The 24,812-nt window shown below is 36.9% G+C and overlaps 1 protein-coding gene across 1 annotated transcript in view; it reads left to right on the top strand.

Moving 5' to 3' along the window:
- Positions 1-24,812, top strand: part of thada (THADA armadillo repeat containing) — a 101,002-nt gene that overhangs the window by 26,875 nt on the left and 49,315 nt on the right. Inside the window, 7 exon segments of the mRNA XM_042736377.1 lie at positions 2,592-2,701; positions 5,686-5,818; positions 8,284-8,406; positions 8,510-8,632; positions 11,883-11,974; positions 20,646-20,735; positions 24,129-24,260. Of these exon segments, the coding sequence (XP_042592311.1) occupies positions 2,592-2,701; positions 5,686-5,818; positions 8,284-8,406; positions 8,510-8,632; positions 11,883-11,974; positions 20,646-20,735; positions 24,129-24,260 (803 nt within the window).

Here is a 24,812-nt window from a genome sequence, read left to right as displayed (position 1 = left end):
GAAAATTATTGGCCAAAAATAGCATTTTTATTTTTCGCCTGAAAGAAGAGAAACAAAAACGCCCTAAAATATGAGCCAAAAAATATATGTATTTTTTAAAATTCGGTATCATTAAAATTTAGTTAAATTAAAAAAGTCTTATAAAATTACTTTATATTATTTAATAAAATAATAAATCATTATTACAAAGCATTATAACCATGAGCTGCATATCATAGCTTTCATGCAGAAGCCTTTTTTGTTAAAACCTGTTACTTTTAGGAAATGAGAAACACCCTGTAGTTCCTACATAATTAAACACTGTGTCATCAAAGTTGGTTTTATGGCTTAACATATTGTCAGTAACAATACCATTTTACCACAAGCAAGCTTAAATGGGGTTGAGGTTTTTGACCAGTGAATGTCAGAGATACAGTTTTTGTCCATCATTAGAATGGCTGCATCACATTATGTTTTCATCAGCTTACAGGTCACATAGTTAATTGTAACTATGGGTTTTTCCTGTTGTTTAATACATTGGACTTTTTTTCTTGAGTAGAACAATAAAGAAGAATTTTAGCTGAAACCCTGGACTTTGGTGATACATAAAATGCAAGTCAATGGCTGCCGGCACTCGAGAGCCAAAAAAAGAAGCATATACAGGCAACACAAAATTAATTCCCTTGGCTTCTGACATTATACTGAGGTCCTTTGGATCACATCTTGTATGATGTGATCCATTTGTAAAGTTGTGACCAACCATAATTACTTGTTACTGACTAATAATTTTCAACCTGCTAGTTCACTGCACTCTACAAGTCTGCATCCAGTCTTTCTAAATTTGCTGATCACACCATCTGTGATATTGTTTGTATTTTTCTCAATACCCGTTTAACCAGAATTTCCTAATCCACAGCAAGTTTGAGCTTTACTTGACTTATGTTAACCCCTCTTAGTGCTAGACGTGCAGGAAAAACTTCTATTTAGGTCGCTGACCTGACGTGTAATTAGTTGGCTGTATTGGGAAATTTCTCGGCGCACGTGGAGCATAAGCAAACTTTAGTGGCGGTGTTGTTGGTGGTGGAAGTTGGGGGTGTGGGTAAAATTGCAAACAGGAAGTGTTTAGCTAAATAAAGTCCTGCAGAAGCTGAAGCGTTTGGAGTACGATGTAAATAGCTGCTCTGGTGCCATATGGACCTTAACCGCTGGCCGCCTGTGGGAGGAGCCGTTATGTTGATTTGAGAGCCAGGCTGGACATCTGTCTGTTTTTCTAGGCATATTCATTAAAGGGTTAGTTCACCCAAAAATAAAAATCCTGTCATTAATTACCCTCATGTCGTTTCAAACCCGTAAGACCTTCGTTCGTCTTCGGAACACAAATTAAGATATTACTGATGAATTCCGAGAGCTCTTTGACCCTCCATAGACAGCAATGTAAGTAATACGATCAACGTCCACAAACACAGCAAGGAGATTGGTAAAATAATCCATGTGACCTCAGGGGTTCAACCATAATCTAACAAAGTTAAGCAAATACTTTTTGTGTGCAAAGAAAATAAAAATAATGACTTTATTCAACAATTCGTCTCCTCCACGTCACCCTATAGCACCTATACCCTATAGAGTATCACATACATAAACAATGTATGCTGTTCTGTGTCAGCTGCGTCACGGGGATACGTTGCAGAACAGCATATGTTGTTTACATGCGAGGAAAGTGCATATACGCCGCGATACTCTCCAAAATGGCGCCAGGGTGACGTGGAGGAGACTGGAGGAGAAATTAGATTTTTTCTTTGCAACTAAAAATATTCTCGTAGCTTCGTAAAATTACGGTTGAATCCCTGATGTCACATGGATTATTTTAACAATCTACTTACTACATTTGTGAGCCTTGATCGTGGCAGGATCCTTGCTGTCTATGGAGGGTCAGAAAGCTCTCGGATTTCATCTAAAAAATCATAATTTGAGTTCTGAAGATGAACGAAGGTCTTACGGGTTTGGAACGACATGAGGGTGAGTAATTAATGACAATTTTATTTTTGGCTGAACTATCCCTTTAAGAGGAATGTGCCATTCAGAAGTATATTGAGGCTGCTTTTAAAACTCAGATTCTGAAATTGATTTGAGATTTGATATTATTTGATATTATTTATGTTTGTTTATTTAAAATAATTCTCAGTCAACGTGATTCTCAATTTATCCAGAAAAGAAAAGAATTTCAAAGTGCTTTCATTATTATTTAACTGAAATCATTTCTTTTTTATGCATCTATTATATTTTAAAAATGTGTATAATTACACTGAATTCTCTAATTTACTCAGGTTTAGTAGATTCAAATTGTGGTGACTGTAAATTATTTTAGATATTATCTAAAATAATTATGCAGTGGACATTTTAGTGCTGCTTTATGGAAGTATTAAAACCTGTATTGTTGTGCTGAGAAGACAAACAAAGGTAAAAATATTGTAGACCTCAAAATGAATGCTCTATGTCTGGTTTAACTTCAAAAAACCTAACTGAGGCAGTATGTGCAGAATGAAAACTTTTTAATGTGAGTGTCCAGTTCCACACACCCATCTTGTTAATCTCTGTGTCCATCTTTCTGTCAGGTGGAAGGTGTGGGGAAGTACTTCCGGGAGCAGCTGCTGCAGTCTCGTCACAGGGGGGCGTTTGAACTGGCCTACGTGGGTTTTGTTCGGCTCACTGAGATGCTCTGCAGGTGAGAGATCTAAGCCAATCAGACTGCTCGACCTATCCCAGCGGTTATATAATAATGACTGAAACACATGTCCAGACTCATCAGCTCTCTGTGCAGTAAAATAGGCCCCTTGTTATTACACAATTCAAGATGTTTTCAACTAAAAGGCCTTAGTCAGAACAAGTGTGCATCTTTATTAATGAGGGAGTCATAAGGACTGCTCCACCAGAGCCTCTGATGTTGTGCTTGGCAGTAATGCTTCATACCTGAATGAGTCCAGTCCTTCTCATCCGTGCTCCCTCTCAGCTGCTGGGCTGGAAACAAGGACAAGCTTCAAATAATCAGGAAGTTTTTAACATCTGGAAATGTGAGATTTAATGAGCTTTGGAATGTGAACTCTGTACAGAGGTTAAGGAAATTGATTCGCTCGCTGCCACAAGTGTGACATGAACGGGACATCAGATCGCTTCTGCTGCTGTGGAGTTACTGAGGGAGCGTCTTTAATGATCTGACTCCATTCCTGCCGCCTGCTTTCCTCTTCTGCTTTTAATTCCCCTCTCTGCAGTTTCTACTTCGTTTTCATTAAACTCTTTTGACATTTGAAAACAGTCAATATCCAGTGTTATCATAAACTTAAATTATTAAATGTTTTTTTTTTTATTGAAATAAATCTAAAATTAAATACAAATATTTATTTTGTAAAAAAAAAAGAAAATATATATTAGAAATGTTGCCAGGCAATTGTCTGAAATGAGTTTAAGTACTGAAATCAGGTTTTTGGTTGGTCTAAAAGGTTGTAAAAAATCTTAAATTAAACTAAAATAAATAAATAAATTAATTAAACAATTCAATTCATTAAGTCATGGCATTAAATGGTGCATGCATGCATGCATGCAAAAAAAAATATCTTCATCAGTATTTTTGTTTTTCAATACAGTTTTTTAATAGTAATTTAATAATGTTGTTGATTCAAATGTAAAATTAAGTCTTAAAACTAAACAGAATTAAGTGAGTTTATGCTTAAAACAACATAAATATCTGTCAATGAAGTATGAAAACATACTTTTTTTTGGCAAATATTTTTAATAATGACAATTTTTTCATTTAGTTTCGTTTGCAAAGTACATGTATCTTAAAAAATAAAACAAAAATTCTGATGAGCTGCTTTTTTTTCAGCAGAAATAAAGTAAATATTTACTTCCATATTCTTGTGGTTGGGAGCAGAGGTATTTAAGCCTAAAGGTTTTTTTTTTTTTTTTTTTTTTTTTTTGTCCTAAAACATCTTTTAAAAGTAATCAGTTTACCTTTATATAACTTGCAGAAACCCTACAAATTTGGAATAATAGCGTAACTGAAATACTAATAAACTGCATCTGTTAAGAAAAGTTTTAATACAAAAAATAAATGACAAAAAAGACAATCATTGAAAACTGAAATAGAAAAATAAAAGCTAATTGAAAGTAATAACTGTAATTACAAAATAATGCAAAAATAACACTGCTCATAGATGTTGTCTAGTCTGTTAGGAGTGATAAACACAGTTTTGTTTATACAAAGCATATACAGTAACAGAAGACACTGTTTGGTTAATGTTTTCTGCATAAATATCAACAACCAGTTGTTTTTTCATTTACTTCCACACGACTTGAGACGAGCACTACGCATTAATCGCAATGTTGGTGCTGCCAAACTCTCTCAGGTTATGAGAAATGGCAAAAAGTAGGTATACTGTGTGCTTTTAAGTGCTTGGGCAAAGACAAAAACTGAACTAGATTGAACTGGATAGTTATTGGACTGCGTATCTGAGAATAGTAGAAAAATCTTTTTTTTTTTGTCTATAATTTACTGTCATTTTTCTAGCATCCCTATCTATTAAAAAAACAGACATGCAAACAAATGCTCATACCTGAGATGGCAACAGTTTTTGAAATCCCTGAGGAAGCGTTTGTGGTGGATGGGCATATATTAGCAGTTGTGTCTGTATGGAGTCTCAGAGGTGCTTCTGGAGGAAAAGCATTGCTGTGTGATTACACGGCTCCACCGGCAACCATTAAGCCTGTTACAAGGTGTTGATTGTGGGGCCTGCCTTTTGAAGGTTTCCCCTTGTGTTTGGGGTAGTGGATTACTGAGTGAGGTGTGTTTGTGTGTGTGCTTGGCCGCTCTGTGTGGTTTGGGTTGTTTGATCTGGCCTGTTCGGTCCAGCGCGTCTGGTTTAACGGTACTTTTCATAACGAGAGCCTCGCATTTTTCTCCGCACTCAAAGTGGGCATCCTGCACACGCTTGGGCAGCTCCTGCTATGTGTGTGTGTGTGTACTCAACTGAGGTTTGCAGTGTAAATGGCTTGCTTAAATGGCTTGACTTACTGAGATTTCTTTTATTAATCATGGCTTTGTGAGTTAAAAGGTTTGGGTTCTTTAATGCTTTTGGTAAGAAGTCTATTTTTGCTCACCAAGGCTGCATTTATTTGACCAAAAATGCAGTAAAAATTGTAATGTTGTGTAATATTATTACTATTTCAAATAACTGTTTTCTATTTTAATATATTTTAAAATATAATTTATTCCTGTGACGCAAAGCTGAATTTTCAGCATCATTGCTCCGGTCTTCAGTGTCACATGATCCTTCAGAAATCATTCTAATATGATGATTTGCTGCTCAAGAATATATCTAATTATTATCAAACAGTTGTGCAGCTTAATATTGTTTTTGGAAATAGAGCAAGTCTCTGTAGGATTACACAACGACTGTTTATAAAAATGTATGTTTATCTTCACAGCTTTTCCCCGAATGAGTGTTTAAATTCAATTAATTTTATAGTCTGTGCTTTGAGATCACATTTGGATGAGATTTTTAGATTGCTTTGAAAACTGTGGATAATATCACATAAGAGAAAACATAAGCAAAAATGTCTGAGACACTGGGAACCACACAAACTTGGATGCCAACAGTCCTGGGAGAAAATGTCTTGTTCAGAATTCTGAGGTCTTGTGTGTGTGTGTGTTAGGAGTGGGAGCGCTACGCTACAACAGCTGCCAGCACACTGGCTGAAGGAGGTTCTTGAGGAAGTGAAATCCAGTGACCCCTCCTCGAAACTGTGTGCGACCCGCCGCAGTGCAGGAATACCCTTCTATATACAGGTTAGTACCTTGGGCCTCCTTTATGTACGGCACTGACCACTCGATCTCTTATCCTCCCAAATTAATCATTTACACCTAAAGAAACAATAGCACTTTCCTCTTGTATAAATTTCTAAATATAAAGTTTACTAATTAGAAATTCCCCCACTGTATTTTCTTAATTCATTTTATTGTGAATGATTTGTGCATGCACGTCAATTTTTTTTTTTTTGGAGCTTTGTAATGAGCTTCTAATCAGTATTGTAACTCGATTTTCCAGTGAAAAGACAGGTTTCTCTCTAATGACATGTCAGACTTTTTCTAATCATTTAGTCTGCTTAAACACCACTCCTTTCTTACTTTATAATCACATGCAAGCTCACATTCAGAACTGCCTGCATCCAATCAACAGCCGATGGATAAAACCAAGTCCCCGCCCTACATTTACTCCACCCTGTAATCCATTTCTATTTAATGTGCAACACAATATAGAACGCACGTTACACTGAAGTTGCAACTTTAACAAAAAATAAAATAATAAAACCTGGGAGAAAAAAGGATTTTAAAAACATGAAAACAGGAAAGTTATGAAATTAGTAAAAAATTAGTAAAGTAAAATAAAATTAGTAAAATGGATCGCTGTATGACCTGCAGCGTGGAGCGTGAGTCACTGTGATCATCCCTTCCTCTTTACTTCTAGTTTTAACGTAAAATAAACATGAATGAACATCTCATGCCTCATGCAATCCCTCAATCAGTGTTTCAATTGCAGAAAGACGTCATTAAAACAGCTTGTAAACAAAATGTCATGTAGCATTTTATTTGCCTCAGTCAAGTCATCAGTGTCCACAGCTCGTTAGTTCACTAAAGAAATGAAATATAAGACTGTATACTCATTTAATTTTACTTCACATGTTAGTGATTAATTATTTATTATTAATTAATTAAACTTAAAAATCTTTTATGAAACCATTATGACAGCCACTGTGTAAATTATTATATTTCAACAACAAATAGAAATTGTATAATTTAGAAGTTAATTTAAAACTGCATTGAGTGCAATATACATGTTTGCATATATATTTTTTTGAGTGTGTGATTTATTATAGTTAAAAATAAATAGTAGTCTAATTGAATTTAAGTTTGGGCTCGGTTGTTAATTGTAACCTTCCTGATGTAAAAGGGCTCCCTATAACTTTTTTATTTTTTATAGTTCTTTTATATCTATTTTTTATAGATTTTTTTTATTTTATTTTATGAGGTAGATTTATAGAACATTTAAATTATAATTGAATTTATTGAAAGAAAGAGCAATTTGTTCAGTAAACCATTGATTAATTAAAAAAATAAAAATAATAATGTTTTTAAATAGTCTTTTCCTTCTGCTGTACTGAAACCATACCGAACCATGATGTCAAAACTGAGGTACGTACCGAACCTTCATGTTTGTGTACCGTTACACCCCATATCAAGTGATTCTGTCATTTAAGTACACACAAAACAAAACGATGTTTGAAGACTTTCTCATAATAACTCAAAACTGAATGCATAAATTTCAATGGGGAAAAAAAGTCGTAAATTTCTACTAGTGGTGTACTAGTGGCTGTTAACAAGTGGCAGTATTAATAGGTAAATAGAGTATTTTACAGCGTATTTATAATGACAACAATATGGAGTCACTTTAGTATAGGGACCAATTCTCACTATTAACTAGTTGCTTATTAGCATGCCTATTATTAATAATATATTGACTGTTTATTAGTGCTTATAAAACATATTCCGCATGAACATATTGGTCACACTTTATTTTAAGGTCCAATTCTCGCTATTAACAAGCCATTAACTATTACTTTTACTCGGTAAAATTAACTGTAAAATGATGTATTAGTTGCATAGTACAGACCTCCAAAACAATCATACTTACACAAATAAGTAATAACCTGACAATCTCTGAAGATTCCCACCGCCAGGAATTAGTTTCATTAGTGTTACTTGAACATCTGCGGATCGGTAATTGATTCCACATAGTTTTTATGATGGAGATCATCCCTAGTGGACAGTCCTCTGAGAGGTCAGAACAGCTGAAAACTGAAGTCAAGGAAAAATGGGCTTTGGATCTGAAACGCAAGACAATGAGAGTGTTTTAGGGAAGAATAAGACAGGGAGAGAATGGATAGACTCAACACCTGGCATGAGCGCACATTCCTGCGGTATGTCCCGGAAAAAGTTCACACCCTTTGGCACGAGGACAAAAGAACAGAGGCCGTCTTCGGTTGCACACTGTGAGTCATTTTTCCTCTGTCATGCTGTCATCCGCTGTCCCCGTCTCAAAGGAATGTGCTGTCTGAAATACAGCTTCAAGGACAGTTCACCTAAAACTGAAGCTTCTGTCATCGTTTACTCGGCCTCATGTCATTCCAAACCATGTCAAATGTGTGGGAACTTGCCTGTTAATCTTCCGTTGTAATAATGCTGTCTGTTTGTAGGCCCTGCTGTCCTCTGAGCCCAAATCATCCAGCTGTGGACTCCTGAAGATGACCATGAGATCTCTGACGGCATTGGCTATGCCCTCTAATGATGCAGACACTGAGAGCAGCTCTGTGCCACAGGTGGACACACACACACACACACACACACACACTTCTTCTCCAAGAGGAAAATATGAGTAGAATCAGGCATGTTTAATGGGTCTTTGTTTTTATGTACGTACAGGTCCACGCTCTGAACATCCTGAGGGCTTTGTATCGAGACACACGTCTGGGGGAGAACATTGTGCCGTTTGTGTCAGATGGCATGCAAGCTGCTATCCTGGGTTTCACTTCTCCAGTGTGGGCCGTGAGTACACCCTTTTACTTATTTTTATACAATGTCTATGTAAGTTCCTTCAATAACAAAAAAGTATGGTTTTTCAGATATGGTTGACCACAGAATATGTATCTCAAAGTTCCATTAAAGTACCATCATGCCATTTTATTAGATATAGTGGTAACACATTATAAAGGTATACATAATGTACAGTTTTTATAAATAATTCTAACCACAAATTTTAGGTTTGTTTGTTACATGTTTTAATGCATTATCATTTCTACAGGTGAAACCGTTAACAGATTAGTATTATAATGCATTATAACTGTGATTATAATTATTCTTAAGATCATACAATGCATTATAAGGTCCATTATAATGCATAATAAATGCACTAAAACTAATCTCATAATGCATTATACATAAAGGCTTTAAGTAAAGTGTTACCGACATACATTAGTCAATTAATTTTAAAATATAATATTCACTGTGACTGTCTTAGTGGTCAGTAAGATTTTTTAATTTTTCATTTTTTTAAAGTTAATGTGTGTTAAATTGATCAAATATAACATTGTTTCAAAGGTAACTTTTAAATTGTTTAAAAAAAATGTAAATCTATTTCAAATAAGTGCCATTCTGACACTTAAGACTGGAGTAATGCCTGCTGAAAAATCAGATTTGAAGCACAGGAATAATTTGATTTTAATTCAGAACATTTTTAAAAATTCCAGACCCCACATTTTTGAAAGGTAGTATATACTCTAAAATGCCTACTCTTTACTATTGTTATTAAAGGGGTCATCGGACGCCCATTTTCCACAAGTTGATAATGATTCTTTAGGGTCTTAAAGTCTATAACATACTTTGGTTAAAATTTTTCAAAGGTGGTGTAAAACAACACCCTTTTTACCTTGCCAAAAAAATTGCTTTTTAGAGCATGCATATTGTTGCATGCTTCTTTAAATGTTAATGAGCTCTGCTGACCCCGCCCCTTCTCTTTACTTTAGCTGCATTCATCGTGAAACTTGCTAAATAGCATGTTATTAGGAAAGGCGATCCTTACACTCACACCTTCTGGAGGTAAAGCTGGATCACGAATGATTCGCGTGAACATAAATGCATTTAGGTAGATCGGGGATCACGCATTCCCTTCACAAACAAACGTAATCCACTGCGTCTTCAGCGGCTCAGATGCCGGTAGTAAATGACGACTGCCATGTTCTTTATTACATCCAACAACAAAACACCTCAATCTCTTAGGAGACATTCTTGTCTACATCTGCTGTCTGTGTGACATCACACTGACAGGCATCTGAGATCGGCTCGATTTGAGAAAGGGGTAAAGATTTTAGTAGATAAAAAAAAAACACTGGGTGGATTTTTATCATTATAGGGTGGTTGTGTACACACACTGCCAACACACATTTATGCTCAAACAGCTTGTAAAAATGCATGTTGCATCCGATGACCCCTTTAAATATTTTTGAGTTTGACGTGAAGCATCCACATATGCATGCTTTGCACAGACTAAACCTATTTGTAAAAGGGGCTTAAAGTGAATATAATACTCTCTCCAGAGTTGCCTGTCTCTTCATCCTTTCTCACACTCATTTGTTCACTGTTCCTCACATACACCACCCTGTCAGGCCATAGCTGTTGCTGAGGCACTGACAGGTTGATAATTAAAGTGAATGAGAACACTAGGGACAGGAGCCGTACGTGCGGACACACACACACACACACACACACACACACGCTCACACACACGCTCACACTGTGTGGTAGTCCTGGCCGGTTGCCCTCGATTGCTCGCTTTGATCACCTCCACATGGGCCACACGGCTCCTACAGGTCACGATGGCGACAACTCCAGGTCACATTCCTGCGCTCTCCTCCCTCATACCTGTCTATCTGCTGTTAAGTGTCTTTCATACATCTCTCCTCACTTCATTTTCTTATCAGTTCATTCCTATTGAGTCCTCCCCCCACTCGTTCCTTACTCTCGAGATGTCAGAAGATCTGCTACTGTAGAGGTTTCCTTCTTTTTCTGCAGTGCTCCAGCCAGCAGGCTTCACTGTAGAGTACAGTAGGCCTAATCCTTCCCAGAATGCAGCAGTCAGGTAGTCACAGAGATCTCACACAGTCGTCTTATAGTCTGTGAGGAATGTTTCTTAAGCTGACATAAAAATGTGATCAAAGTTATGAGGCAGTAACACCTCGAACATTAAGTTTGGTGTGTTCAGTATTACTTAAGCCACATAAGATTGTGATTTGAAGGCCTTTTACAGTTCCTGGAATAAGATGTCATCAGACCCTGCAAATCCTGCATGACGTGGACTTTGTGACTCTTGTACACCCTTGAGCTCCAAAACCAATTTTTGCATTGTAATCGTCTCGAGGGCCATCATCATGTGCTCTGACTCACCACTCTCTCATGTTAAAGAGGTCATATCATATTTTTTTATTACATTTTCCCCCTGAGGTCTATTTAAAGAAATAATCCACCCAAAGAAATTAAAGTTTTTCCTCTTTGCTCACCCTAAATTGTTCCAAACCTGTATGACTTCCTTTTTTCTGTGAAACATGAAGACATTGGAGCTCATTGACTTCCATTGAATGAACAGAAAACAACACTGACGCATTTCTCAAAATGTTTTTTTTTTTAATGTGCCACAGAAGAAGTGACATAATGTCATACAGACATAAGTTTGAGTTTGAAGGGTTAGTACCAACAGTCGCTATTTAATTTTCATGAGCATTTTTTACTTTTCCCTAACATTTTAAATCAAATTTTAAGTCATTTTTTCACTGCTTTGTCTTTAAAGTTACAATCACATTAGCAGAATTTGGGTGAAATTTTACAGGCATTGTCCATCCATTGTCTGTTGTCAATAGTGTTGTGATTACTCATGGGCATGGGCAAATCTGGCTGTAGAAGTTAACATGTTGTTAATTTTATTTGCATATCAGTCTATAAGTGTATTGCTGGCCTACAGTCCACAGCAATCCATTTGCATTCAACATCATTATCAGTCTGACTCTTGCCGCTCACAGAAAGCAATTTTTGTGTTTTCGTTTGCAATATTTGTTTTAATTGTCTGTCTGTGCACAGCATACGGACATTTGGAGTAGCCACGAGTGTTTTTTTTTTTTTTTTTTCTTAGATTTGAAATGAAGTTGACCTCATTAATGTAATATTGTGCATCAAAGCTCGAATGATTAATGTAAATGGAGGGAAGGTTTGCTCTGATGTCAGTTTCTCCATCCTGTCCTCTTTCTAGGTGAGGAACTCCTCGACTCTCCTGTTCAGCACTCTGATCACGCGGATATTTGGGGTGAAGAAGGGAAAAGATGAGCACTCCAAAAAGAACAGGTGTGACTTCAGTTATTTTGTGTACCACTCCCAACTGTATGGAGTCAATATAATGTCACATATATATGCAAAAGAATAAAGTTTTGCAAAAGAAAATGAAAGTATTGAGAAAAAATGTGCCTTTTGGAAACAAAAATAAAGAATTGCAAAAGAAAATGAAGTTTTGCAAACATAAATAAAGAATTGCGAAATATAAATGAAACCGCGCAAAAGCAATGATTTTCAATACATATTTTCCATGGCCATATCTACTAATTTATTTGCAATGCTGCTTTTAGTCAAGTTTGAGTTTGCCATACCGTTTTTTCCCTTCGCGCTTCACGTTTCTGCGCGTCTCACTTTCTGGCACTGTTTTGACGTGGGGGTGGAGTCAAGGGACGGAGGCGTGTACAGCATCCAGGTACCATCATGAGCAGAGGCATGCGGGTGGATCGTGTATTAGCAGCGTTTGCTCAAGTTAAAGAAGTTGTTAACATGAACATCTGCTGTTTATTTCTCTCAATGTGCACACTTTTATAGCATTAAAATTTGTATTGTTTCATTTGGTTAACTGCATGTGTATTAACAGTGTTTGTTTCAAATCTCTTCACCTGCGGAAGGACACCAGCGAACAGAAGCGTTCTTTCTTTACATTAGTTCAGAGTTACTGCTAGTTTTAATGTAAAAGAATGCAAATAACTTCATGAACTATAACGTACATCATTAAAGAGGTCTACGACTCAGGTTTCATATCGATCTTGACTTAATTTTTCATTTACATAACTCCTGGCATAAATTAAGAAATGACTGTCGCTGTAAGATTAAAAAAAAATTAAGCTTGAGTCTTTTTGGTTTAGTTTTGTCCTGGCCACGAGATATTAATTCGTGGGAACGTGATAATGTCGTGGAGTTTAATGCATAAACAAACCCGCGTGACCATAGGGAAGTTGTGGCCTAATGGTTAGAGAGTCAGGACTCCCAATCGAAGGGTTGTGAGTTCGAGTCTCGGGCCGGCAGGAATTGTGGGTGGGGGGAGTGCATGTACAGTTCTCTCTCCACCTTCAATACCACGACTGAGGAGCCCTTGAGCAAGGCATCGAACCCCCAACTTCTCCCCGGGCGCCGCAGCATAAAATGGCTGCCCACTGCTCCGGGTGTGTGTTCACAGTGTGTGTGTGTTCACTGCTCTGTGTGTGTGCACTTCGGATGGGTTAAATCCAGAGCACGAATTCTGAGTATGGGTCACCATACTTGGCTGAATGTCACGTCACTTTCACTTTCACTTTCAACCTGAGATTATCAGAGATTGATAAAATATTTTTATCCATCCTACAGTCCGTTGATCGTGTCTTTTTATGTAATATATGTTTATAAGCTATTATTATTAGTAGTAGTAGTATTATATAGGCTAATCGTATATAATAATTAATATTATATTAATTAGGGCTTTATTTTTATATTTATTGTTATGCTTTTTTTCCCTTTCAGTCCGTGTATTGCTTAGCCCACCTAATTAAGGTTCTGTGTAATGCTAGTACGTGCTAGGCTAACATTTATTTAGCAAATTCTGAAAACGCCTGACAATTATGCCAATAAAGTTTTGACTTTATTGCATTTATGCCCGTATGTCACGATAAATGCGTGGTGTTTTCATTATGAAACTAGCGAATTATTAATTTATAATTCTAGTATTTATTATTATATAGGTTAGGGTATTTATAGAGTTATTGTTCAATTCATCCTCTAAATTGTACTTCCAGTAAAAATTCCTGTCGTATAGCATAATCAATGCTTTATTTGCATGTATTTACATCATAGGCTATTATTTACAAAACTCTTCAGGGCTGTGTTTCCCAAAAGCATTGTAAACCAGATGATGATAGGTCTTCAATCAATTTAGGCTTAAGATGCTTTTGGGAAATGCAGCCCTGAATGTTAAGTAAAGAGAACGAAATGAAGGGAAAATAAATGCATAACAACAAATATAAAAACATTACCAATAATAATAATAATACCAATAAAATACATTTACTTACAAGATTTTTGGGATGAATAAAAATGTTTTCTTGTGGACCTATTTTATTTTATGTACTTTATGTAACATTTATTCATAATAAGCTTTATTAATTCAACTTTATTCCGGTAACCTAGGACTATGGTTAACACTTAAACCACCAGAGGTCGCTGTATAGCCTCCCTAAAACAGCCAGCAGCGGGTAAAATTTATACATGCATATGTCTACTGTTTCGCTATGGCTAAAAAATGTCTTATGTCACCTTATTATGCCACTGTCTTCACAATGTTTAGAGTCATAAAATGGTTATTTTTAGTCATCAACTTTTTTTTGTCCTGTTGTTTTAAGTTCAGGGCTATTTTTAGGCAGGTTACACTAATCACTTTTCTTCATGGTGAATATAAACCAGCTTGCAATGACAACGAGAATTACAAGGAAATAAATACATATTTGGGTGGTGTAATAGTATAATAAAATGTTTTAAGATAACCCATGTTATTTAAATAACTAAAATACCTTAAATAGACTATAATAAGTCATAATAATTCATAGTTTATGAAATTAATTGCATTCCTTAACATTAAACCTAGCAGTAACTCTGAACTAATGTGAACAAAGAACGCTTCTGTGCGCTGGCGTCCTTCCACAGGTGAAGAGATTTTAAACACCCGCATGCCTCTGCTCGTGATGGTACCTGGATCAGTGAGCTGCGTCTCGGGCCGATGCTGTCACTTCCAGGGAGGCATGCTGTACACGCCTCTGTCCCTTGACTCCACCCCCACGTCAAAACAGTGCCAGAAAGTGAGACGCGCAGAAACGTGAAGCGCAAAGGGAAAAAAACGGTATGGCAAACTCAAACTTGACTGAAACGCAAAATAAAAGCAGCACTGCAAATAAATTAGTAGATATGGCCATGGAAAATATGTATTGAAAATCATTGCTTTTGCGCGGTTTCATTTATATTTCGCAATTCTTTATTTTTGTTTTCAAAAAGCACATTTATTTTTCTTAATACTTAAATTTTTGTTTGCAAAACTTCATTTTCTTTTGCAGAACTTTGTTCTTTTGCATATATATGCGGCATTATATTGACTCCATACAACTACACTGTAAAAAAAACAAAAAAACACCAGTAGTTGAGAAGACTTATAGCAACCGGTTTCATGACTTTTTTTTTTTAACTTTGAATTTAACTTAGTTTTTAACTTGAGCTCAACATAGAGAAGAATTACTTGTCAACTTAAAGTCGGTCTGTGCTTTCAGCACACATAATAAAACAAGTTTTATAAACTTGTGAATCCAAGTTTAAGAAGATGATATTAATATTGCACATTATTAAGGTAAAACACTCTTATTTTGGCAGACCTTTCCATTAAACAATTAAAGGTTGCTTAACGTGTGAGTTAGCTGCACAAATGCAAAAGTTCATAGAGGTGTTTCTATGCATCAAAATACATATAAAACTTGCTCTTTAAAATTAAAGAAACTTCACCAAAGCCACAACTACCTATCCTCATAATGAAACAAAACATGACTTTTAAACAGAACTTATTAAAAACACTAAACAGGTCAACACCGATAGCCTTGTATGGGCAGTGTGCCGACATATAGTGCTTCTATACCGTTCTATAGTAATAAAAGGCAAAAATGCAAGGTATTGACATTGTAAGTGTGACATTGTAAGTTCTTGATGTCCTAAAAGTTGACTTTAATATTTTATGTAGTGTCAATTTTTTCCACAGTCAGTCTACTATCCAAATAGAGTTTTCTGACAGAATGGAAGTTGCAATAAAGTTGCCAAAAATAATACCAAAATGCTATTACAACCCACGACAGAACTTGATGCTATTTATTAGGAGTTGGAAAAAAAGTGGCTGTAACATTGCAAAATGGAGCTAGGTGGTCTGAGAGAAAAGGTTGCGAAAAGACATTTGTGATATCAGCTGAAAAGTAAAGGCGTTTCAGATGCAAAGCAAGTGTTAAGACTTGATGCAAGCATTCCGTTAGAATGCATCAGCTTGCCACAGCTCACTTAATGTGAATAGATCTTGAGGTGAGTTCTGTGTGATCCTGCTCTGTCAGGGGTTGTTCACTAGGGGGCACTGAAGTTCTGTGCTTTTTCTCCTTCCAGTCCTCTATTCCAGTCATTAATCTCTGTCGTATGTTGGCCTACAGCGCATGGACACCTTCCAGCCCCTTAAATGTTCTGGATGTTCCTCCTAACTCCCTGATGGCCTTTGTTTGTTTGTGTTCTGCCTGTATCCTCATCCCACGTTTATCCACCCTCACAAAGACTTACTCTTTTGTTTGTAGTTTCAACTCTTCCCTTGTACTGATCGAAACTCTTGACATGCATTGGAGCTGACGCACAGGGGTTAACGCACTTCAACGCGTGTTTATCTTTTCCGTAGTAGAGGGAATGCTAACAACATCTTGCCCAAGCACGCACAAACGTTGACACAATTCTTACACACATTCGCACCCTCTCGATTGCTGCCCGGTTGACCGTGACCTCTGATCCCTGGCCACCGCAGGACTGAGCGGGTGGGCCTTTATGGGACCTCCTGCTGCGGCGACGACTGCTCTGCGTCAGCTCCCTAATCTCATCCAAACCTGTGGAGCGCGAGCTGTTGCAAGAATGTCCTGATGCATTCTGGGATTGAATACAGAGAGGTCACAGATGGAGTGAGGAATGACTAAACAGGAGTGGCACTGACCTCGCTGCAAAACAAAAATGGCTCACTCGTGAGATCATGGTTTGTTATGATTAATCGGTGTGCTGATTGGACTTAATTGGAAAATCGAGTGGGCCGTAATGACACAAGCCAGTGTGTTGGACTACCTCACACTTCAAAGAGCCCATGTGCTCCCAGGTCAGCTGACCGTGGCATTACCCTGGGATTTTCTAAAGAGACGCTGAATATTTAGAGGTCACGGAAACTCAGTATAATCGCAATGATATAACGCTGACTCTTTGGTCTGGATATATTCCCCATAGTCAGGACCGTTTACTTTCTGCATAACCCTGCCGCCAGCTTGTCCGACATCTCCATGTGTTTGTCTTTAGTTTTATGTGTTTTTATGGCAGGCATCTTCATCCTGCGGGTCACTCCGCTATTGCTTATTGTTGTTTTGTTCAATTTCTCTTCCTCTGTGCAAGTGTTTTTGTGAGTCTTGTGATTTGTGCGCTGACGTGTACTTGTCAAACATTTTGACAGGTCGCTCACTGTTATGACTTTTTGGGTCTTTTTGTTTACAATCTGTGTGTACTGTGGCTGTGTTCTGAACAGCATACTATCTCACTATTTCTGCAGCATAGAATGTATGTACTGATTTTCTTTTTGCATGGAAGACTGACTGCATTCTCCAAAATGCAAGGTGCACACATCTCACATATTCTGCGCTATTCTTTGCTATGAATTCACGTGCTTTTAAAAGGAAAGGATATTGTACCTTTCTAAATGGATACCTTTCTAAATGTCAGAGTGCATAGTTAAGTGTAAGGCTCTAAAACTGCCATTCAAAAGTTTGAAGTTTATTGGATCAAAAATACAGTAAAAACAGTAATATTGTGAAAAAATATGATTTAAAATAACTTCTATTTGAATATATTTTAAAATGTAATTTATTCCTGTTGAAAACAGTGCTGCTTAATGTTTTTGTAGAAATACATTTTCAGGATTGTTTTCAGAAAAGAACAACATTTATTTACTGTAAATATTTTTGTTACAAAGTAAAAAGTCACTTTTGATCATTTTAATGCATTCTTTCTGAATAAAATATTAATTTATTTTTAAAAACCAATTACACCAAAATAGTGTAACTTGGGACACATTTGCTTTATACATACAAAAATTATTGGAGTATGTTTTCCCAAGAAAACACTGTCAGTCTATCTCAAAATTTCATGTTTGTTTCTTTGAAATAATTTTCGCTCAAAAATTGCCAGCAATTTTCATAAATAATTAAAATGTGAATCATGCACCACATTTATTATTATTATTATTATTATTATTATTATTATTATTATTATTATTATTTTTTTTTTATTTTTTATTTTTTTTATTTATTTTTTTTATTTTTATTTGCGTGTACCTAAAACATGAGAGTTGTATAATCTTTTAATTTGTTTATCAAACACACATTTGTTTATCAAACCTGAGTTTTAGTAGCTGTGCTCTTCCGAATTCATTAATGTGGGGTTTGTTTGTGTTTCTTGGATTGGATTGCTTTTCAAACGTTTTAAATTGAGATTTTTTGTTTTGATACAGGAACGAATGATACACATCGAATGATTCACATCTTAGTTAAACACTGAAACGAAACAAAACGAAAGTCTTTAAACCATTATATAAAACATATTTTGACAAGTAATGACTTCAGTTGCACTCAAGTTTATAAACAAGGCTCGCATCTGATAACATCTTCTCGCGTAGGTAATTTCGTTTGGACTCTTTAAACATGCGCCTTTTTTGTAGTAACTTGTTTGACGTTTTCCTCCGCAAAGAAGATGCTTTTGTTAGTTTGTGTTTGGTTGTTCTTATCAGAATATGATCAGAGAGTTTGCTTGGTCCCGAGACTTTTATTGGATGTCCTCAGTCATTTAGTGCACAATACAAAAAAAAAAGTTTGTTTCCTGTTTTCATGATCTGAATGTTATTTATGTTACACACACAAATAAACTGAAGAAATACTGCAGTGTAGTGTGTGTGTGTGTGTGTGTGGCCAGCGTTTGTGATTATGATGGCCCTCTGCAACACACTCAAGCGCATTACACATAATATGCAAATTTATATCAGTTTACATTCATTTGTGAATGTAAGTAATGACAAAGGAATGGTTAAAGATGGTTTAAGCTCGACAGGCTGCATTTATGGACATCTTGGAAGTGTTTTGCCTGGAAGACTCTAATCCATACTGAAGGTATGCAGGGTTGTGTTGAGCTTAACTGTAACCACATTTGCCCACGTCAGAGCTTGTGTGTGTGTGTGTGTGTGTGTGTGTGTGTGTGTGTTGCTAGCATGCAGCATGTGGCCAGTTTGCAAACGTAGCTGACCCACCTCGTTACCATGACAGCGCCCTGGCCTAAGTTCAGACCAGACTGTGTGCATTAGCGGTTGAAACAGGATGTGGTGTGTTTTTTGTGTATGTGTGTATTTTACATAGCTGAAGTCACAACATGTGTGTTTGAAACACTGGCTCTTGAGCTAAAGTTAGCCCTGTATGGGCTGTTTCAGTTAGACATGAAGAGAAAAAATGTTTTACTAGATGGTCTATCTTAAACACAGAGGCTTAGCTAAATAAAGATACGTTTATGTGTGTCACACACGCATACACTTTCACTGTCTGTCTTAACACACATGCATTTGTCTCGAGTGAAATTCCCAGGGTTTATTCCAGCCGCGCTGCTTTCTAAGGAATAAACAAGCTGGGCCTGTGAGCCGCGTGTCCCTGCAGCGCTCCATCAGAGGCTGCGCTAATGAGAGCTTTATAGAGCTGTAAAGAGCACAGACTTTAGGAAGTGGTTTACAAACCAGACCTTTAAAGCTTGCAGTCTCTTTCTCTCCTCTCCTCTCTTTGTGTGTCACTTAGGCTCTGTTCCAAAATCTAGTGAGCTGCATACATAGGCAGCACGTTCCTGACATATACGGTGTTCCAAAAGGAAATACCTTCTTTTGGCAGAATTGCACGTATCCATAGCAGAGGAAACAATCCCATAATGCACTGTGATGTGAAATGACACTTACAATAGTTTTTTGTTATAAAGCCTGATTTGCAGTAGGTCAGGAAATTCTAATTTTGGACTGAAACCTCAATGCATTATTATTGATAACTATATTTATACCAGACATTTTATAACACACCTCTGCATGACTTGAGCATCTTTTAATTTTCACAAAGGTGTTACTTTTCTACAGTTTAGTGATGGTTCTGAATGTGCTGTGAGTGTACTGTTGCTTTAGTAGGGCATGCAACATTGATTGAATGATAAACTGCACATCCTTGTTTCACTGTTGTTGTTTACATTGTGGTTAGGCAGACAGTTTGCTTCTTGCATTCAGTTTAACAGAATTAACAACAGGTCAAAGAGGGCAAGCTTTCGACTGAACTGCACACATGCATTTTAAACATTTTCATCATGCTCTTGCTCTGTCTATGCAATAAATGCACATTTTTGGAGGCGCAGGTTTTTCTAGCATATTTAATTCAACTTCTCTGGTAATTTCAATGATATGACCTATTTCAGGGTGGCCAAAATTACACTTTTAAATCAATCAGAGCTGCAATTAAATATGAGGATACATATTCATGAAGATGCATATTAAACCCATATTCGCACTCTTATAGCATGCAAATATTTCTGCCCCGTATTATTCATGTGATAGTCGACCTTCCAGACTGAAGCCGCCATTTGGGTGTAATAACAGACCTTTGTTTTCAGCTAAAAAAAGAGAAAAATGCAGAGCTGTTAAACACCATAAACTAAGAATAGGCACTCTAGTCTGCAAAATACTGTTAAAACAAAAAGTCTCATTTATGAAACTTATCAGCCGAACAGAAAAACTGTTTACCAATCCATGTCAGATTAATGTCATTCATTCGTCATTTCTTATCTGATCTAATCTGCAATCCTACACACACTTTAACCTTAATTCCTCTCACTCTTCTCTTAACAGAATGACCGGCCGAGAGTTTTTCACTCGTTTTCCTGCCCTCTATCCCTTCCTCCTCAGTCAGCTACAGGAAGCTGCAGCCTCCGTGAACAGGTGAGAATTTCCCAACAAAGGGCCCCTATAACATCACAGGACCCCGCAATGTGTGTGCGATTTGCGTCGGATGTTGTTAAAGAGCTGAACGATCCCAGCGTTTGCTAAACGGACCCAGTTCTTCTTCTCACCCTCCTTTAATTTCTCCGAGACCCTTATTCAAGATCGTTTAAGTGCCCCATCAAGCCTCTTTAGACCTATTAAGCATTTTGACCACACTGATGGACAGATTCCTAGCTGAGATGCCTCAGATAAGTAAACCGTGTGTGGGAGTTTCGGCCATGTTGGATCCAGACCTTGCTCTTTGGCGGCTGTGAGAACATGTTAGTCTCTTATCTCCCTCAGATAATTTCTCTACAGACTGATGCGCCACTCTTCCAAATAGCACTTACGTTGTGCAAGAGGCCCTTGAGCCAATAGTATCTTAATATGTATCGAATTATTTTAATGCGTTTTCAGTCTGCCGTTCTCTCCTTTTAGCTAAGAGTGGTCTGACTCTTTCCCACGGCCCAGTCTTTGCGTCCTGCTTGCCAAGCTAGGCTCTGCAACACTCGTATTTTATACCGCCTAGCAATTATTTAGCATATAAATAAGGGTAGAAAGAAGTGCGAAGAGGTTTGCACCACCCACCTTTACCAAATATGAATAGAGCATCATGGGATGTCTAGGGGGGAGTTCGTCATTAAGCGTGATTGAGAAGTTTTTCCTATTGAAGTTCAGTCCAGAATGTTTCTTTTATCTGGAAAGCAAAAAGCGTGTGGGAACGCTGGAATACGGTTCATCGCCCTCCTCGCAATTTGTAAACCGCTTTGCGATATGAAGATTTCACGAGCACGGATGAAATCGTGATGAATGATTTGCCTCAGCTTGAGGGGTTTATAACAATTTTAAACGTTTAACATGGGAAATGAGTGCTGAGAGGGTTCGATTGGACATGCACCAGAGATGAAATGAGATGAAAAGACCGGGGCAAGTGGAGCCAAGACTGAAACTCGCTTTGCTAATCTCACATTCTCTTCCAGGCTTATCACCTCTTCACCCTCGCTGAACTTTTTTGCTCATTTTAATGTCTTTTTCCATTCCTCTGGTTCATCATATTTCATTGGTTCGCTCTCGCACGCCCCTTCCAGCTTTTTCTTGAATGTGCATGATGTTTAACACTTCAGTCTCCCTGGGCTTGGTGTTGATCTCAAGTTCTTGGCTGTCCCACACTGTGCCTGACTGAAATCAGACTCTAAACGCATTACCCAGGCCTTGATTAGCAAAATAGCATTTCCTGCACTCTGGCCCGGGGTCTACAGGCTCCTGGGACCCTTTGGTGGTGGGGAGTTTGGCTATGTTTGATGTAATAATGACAAGCGTATCCACAGCTGGCAGCTGTGCTGTAGAAAGCTCATGGCCTGTAGAGAACAGAACAGATTTTGGCTCTTTCACAGTAATAGAAAGATATGAGTAATTTACATTTGTGTGTTTTTCTGTCTGTTTTTTTTCTTTTTTCATGTGTTTGCTCTGGCTTAAGTCACTTTCCACTGGACTGTCAGAGAAACATGTGCAGAAATGTAGTAAAAGTGAAGGGCCATTGGGTCTCATCTTGTCATTGAAACTGTTAGTAGCTGTATGTGTTTGGAATGGCTGGTTGCTAATTCTGAAACCTCAGCTAAAACATCAGTTATAATATCCTACATTATGTTGAGATTCGAGAAGTCACATACAGGTAAGTTGGTTAGGTTAGTACTGTTGTATGTCAGTAAGTGAAGGACGTTTAATCATTGAAGAAGTTATGAAATCACATATAGATGAGTTAGATTAGTTTAGTTAGTAATGTATATTTGTATATGGAGAAAGCCATGTTAAGCTGTACTAGTTAAATAAGTTAGTTGGAGAAGTTATGAAGTCACGTATAGGTAAATTAGGTTAATTCAGTTATTTATGTGTGTTAGTGTGTGAAGAAAGTTATGCTAGTTAAGTTAGACAGATGAAGACGTTACACAGGTTAGTTCAGTTAGTTAGGTTAGTGGATTAAGCTATGCCAGTAAAATAAGTAAGGTAATTTTTAAGTCACAAACAGGTAAGTTAGGTTAATTCTGTTAGTTATGTTTATTAGTAAGTAATGGAAGTTACGCAAGTTAAGTTAGTTGTGATAAATCTACACAGGTTAGTTCAGTTAGTTAGGTTAGTTAGTGGATGAAGCTATGCTAGTAAAATAAGTAAGAACATTTTTAAGTCACATACAGGTAAGTTAGGTTAATTCTGTTAGTTATGTATATTAGTAAGTGATGGAAGTTACACAAGTTAAGTTAGACAAATGATAAAGTTACACAGTACAGTTAGTTAGTTAAAGTTTGAGACGTAAGTGGATGAAGCTATGCTAGTAAAATAAGTAATATAAGTTATAAAGTCACATACAGGTAAGTTAGTTGGGTTAGTTAATTTTGTTATACAGTATATGCTAGTAAGTGAAGATGTTATTCCAGTTTAGTAATTAGAAAAGTTATGAAAACACATCTAGATACGCATGTTTGGTTAGTTTCATTTAGTTACATTGGTATGTAGAGGAAGTTATTTTAGCTAACTATTATACAAGTTAAAAAAGTTATGACATCACTAACAGGTGAGTTGGTTAGGTTAGTACTGTTGAATGTCAATAAGTGAAGGGCGTTTAATCATTAAAGAGGTTATGAAATCATATAGATGAGTTAGATTAGTTCAGTTAGTAACTTATGTTTGAATCTGAAGAAAGTTATGTTCTTAAAGTAAGATATACTAGTTAATAAGTCAGTTGGAGAAGTTATGAAGTCACATATAGGTAAGATAGGTTAATAGAGTTATTTATACATGTTAGTACATGAAGGAAGTTATGCTAGTTACATTAGAAAATGTATGAAGTCACATACAGGTAAGTTAGGTTAATTCTGTTAATTCTGTATGCTAGTAAGTGGTGGAAGTTACGCAAATTAAGTTGACAAAAGATAGACATGCAGGTTAGTTCAGTTAGTTACATCAGTAAGTGGAGGAAGCTATGCTAGTAAAATAAGTAAGAGAAGTTATAAAGTCACATAACACAAGTTAGTTGGGTTAGTTAATTTTGTTATGCATGATAGTGAAGAAAGGTTTGCCAATTTAATAATTAGAGAAGTTATGAAAACACATCTAGATAAGTTAGTTTAGGATTAGTTACATTAGTGTGTAGAGGAAGTTATGTTAGCTAAATGTGTTATACAAGTCAAGTAATTTAAGAAGTTATGTAGTCACATACATATGGCTTATTTCTGTTAGTTATGTGTGTTAGTAAGAGAAGGAAGCTATGGTAGTTTATTAATTAGAGATGTTATGATCTCATGTCCAGGTTTTAGGTAAGTCAATCTAATGTATTTCCCTTTCTCTCTCTTTCAGTGATTCAGGGCAGGTGAAGCTGCACCCCAGTCTTTTCTTGTTGCTGTTGGTTTTGGGTCGTCTCTACCCGTCTCCTATGGATGGTTCATCATCTCCTCTGGGATTAGCTCCCTTTATGCCCTTAATCATCAGGTAGGTATGGACATTTAGATCGCCTTTAAGTGCAAAGCTGACCAAAAGATGAGCTGCACTGAATGTTTTAGCTCAAAAATCATTTTGATTTGATTCAGCTGACTATTTCTCAGCCCTCTGCATTTCTATCCGTCAACTCAGCGCATCCATTCCTGCAATAGATTTTTTTTCCACTGCCTCCACATTTTTTCTTCTCTTACAATCTGTAATGCTTGAGACGTGCAGCTACTGTTGCTGTTCCCGTGTACACATTTTTTTCATTGTTTTGACAGTGGAGAAAAAAAATATTTTTGGAAAACATTCTACAAGTACCTGTAGAGGCATCCAAACATAGACATGTCTTACACACACACACACACACGCATACAGAGTGAAGGATAGGTCATGGTTGTGATCCCAGAGCCAGGAGTAATCCTTTCCACTCCTGTTTGTGTGTCACAGAACACTGTGTTCCTCCAGCTGGGGAGCAATAGATCTATTTGGATGAAAGAAACAATTATAGGATGGTGTTTGTTTTGGATTAAAATAAGGGTGGAGAAGTCTTGCTCCCAC

The sequence above is a fragment of the Cyprinus carpio genome, chromosome B13, assembly GCF_018340385.1.
Source record: "Cyprinus carpio isolate SPL01 chromosome B13, ASM1834038v1, whole genome shotgun sequence".
NCBI classification, from domain to species: Eukaryota; Metazoa; Chordata; class Actinopteri; order Cypriniformes; family Cyprinidae; genus Cyprinus; species Cyprinus carpio.
Note: the sequence above shows the minus strand (reverse complement) of the source record. Positions and strands in the feature narration are given on the sequence as shown.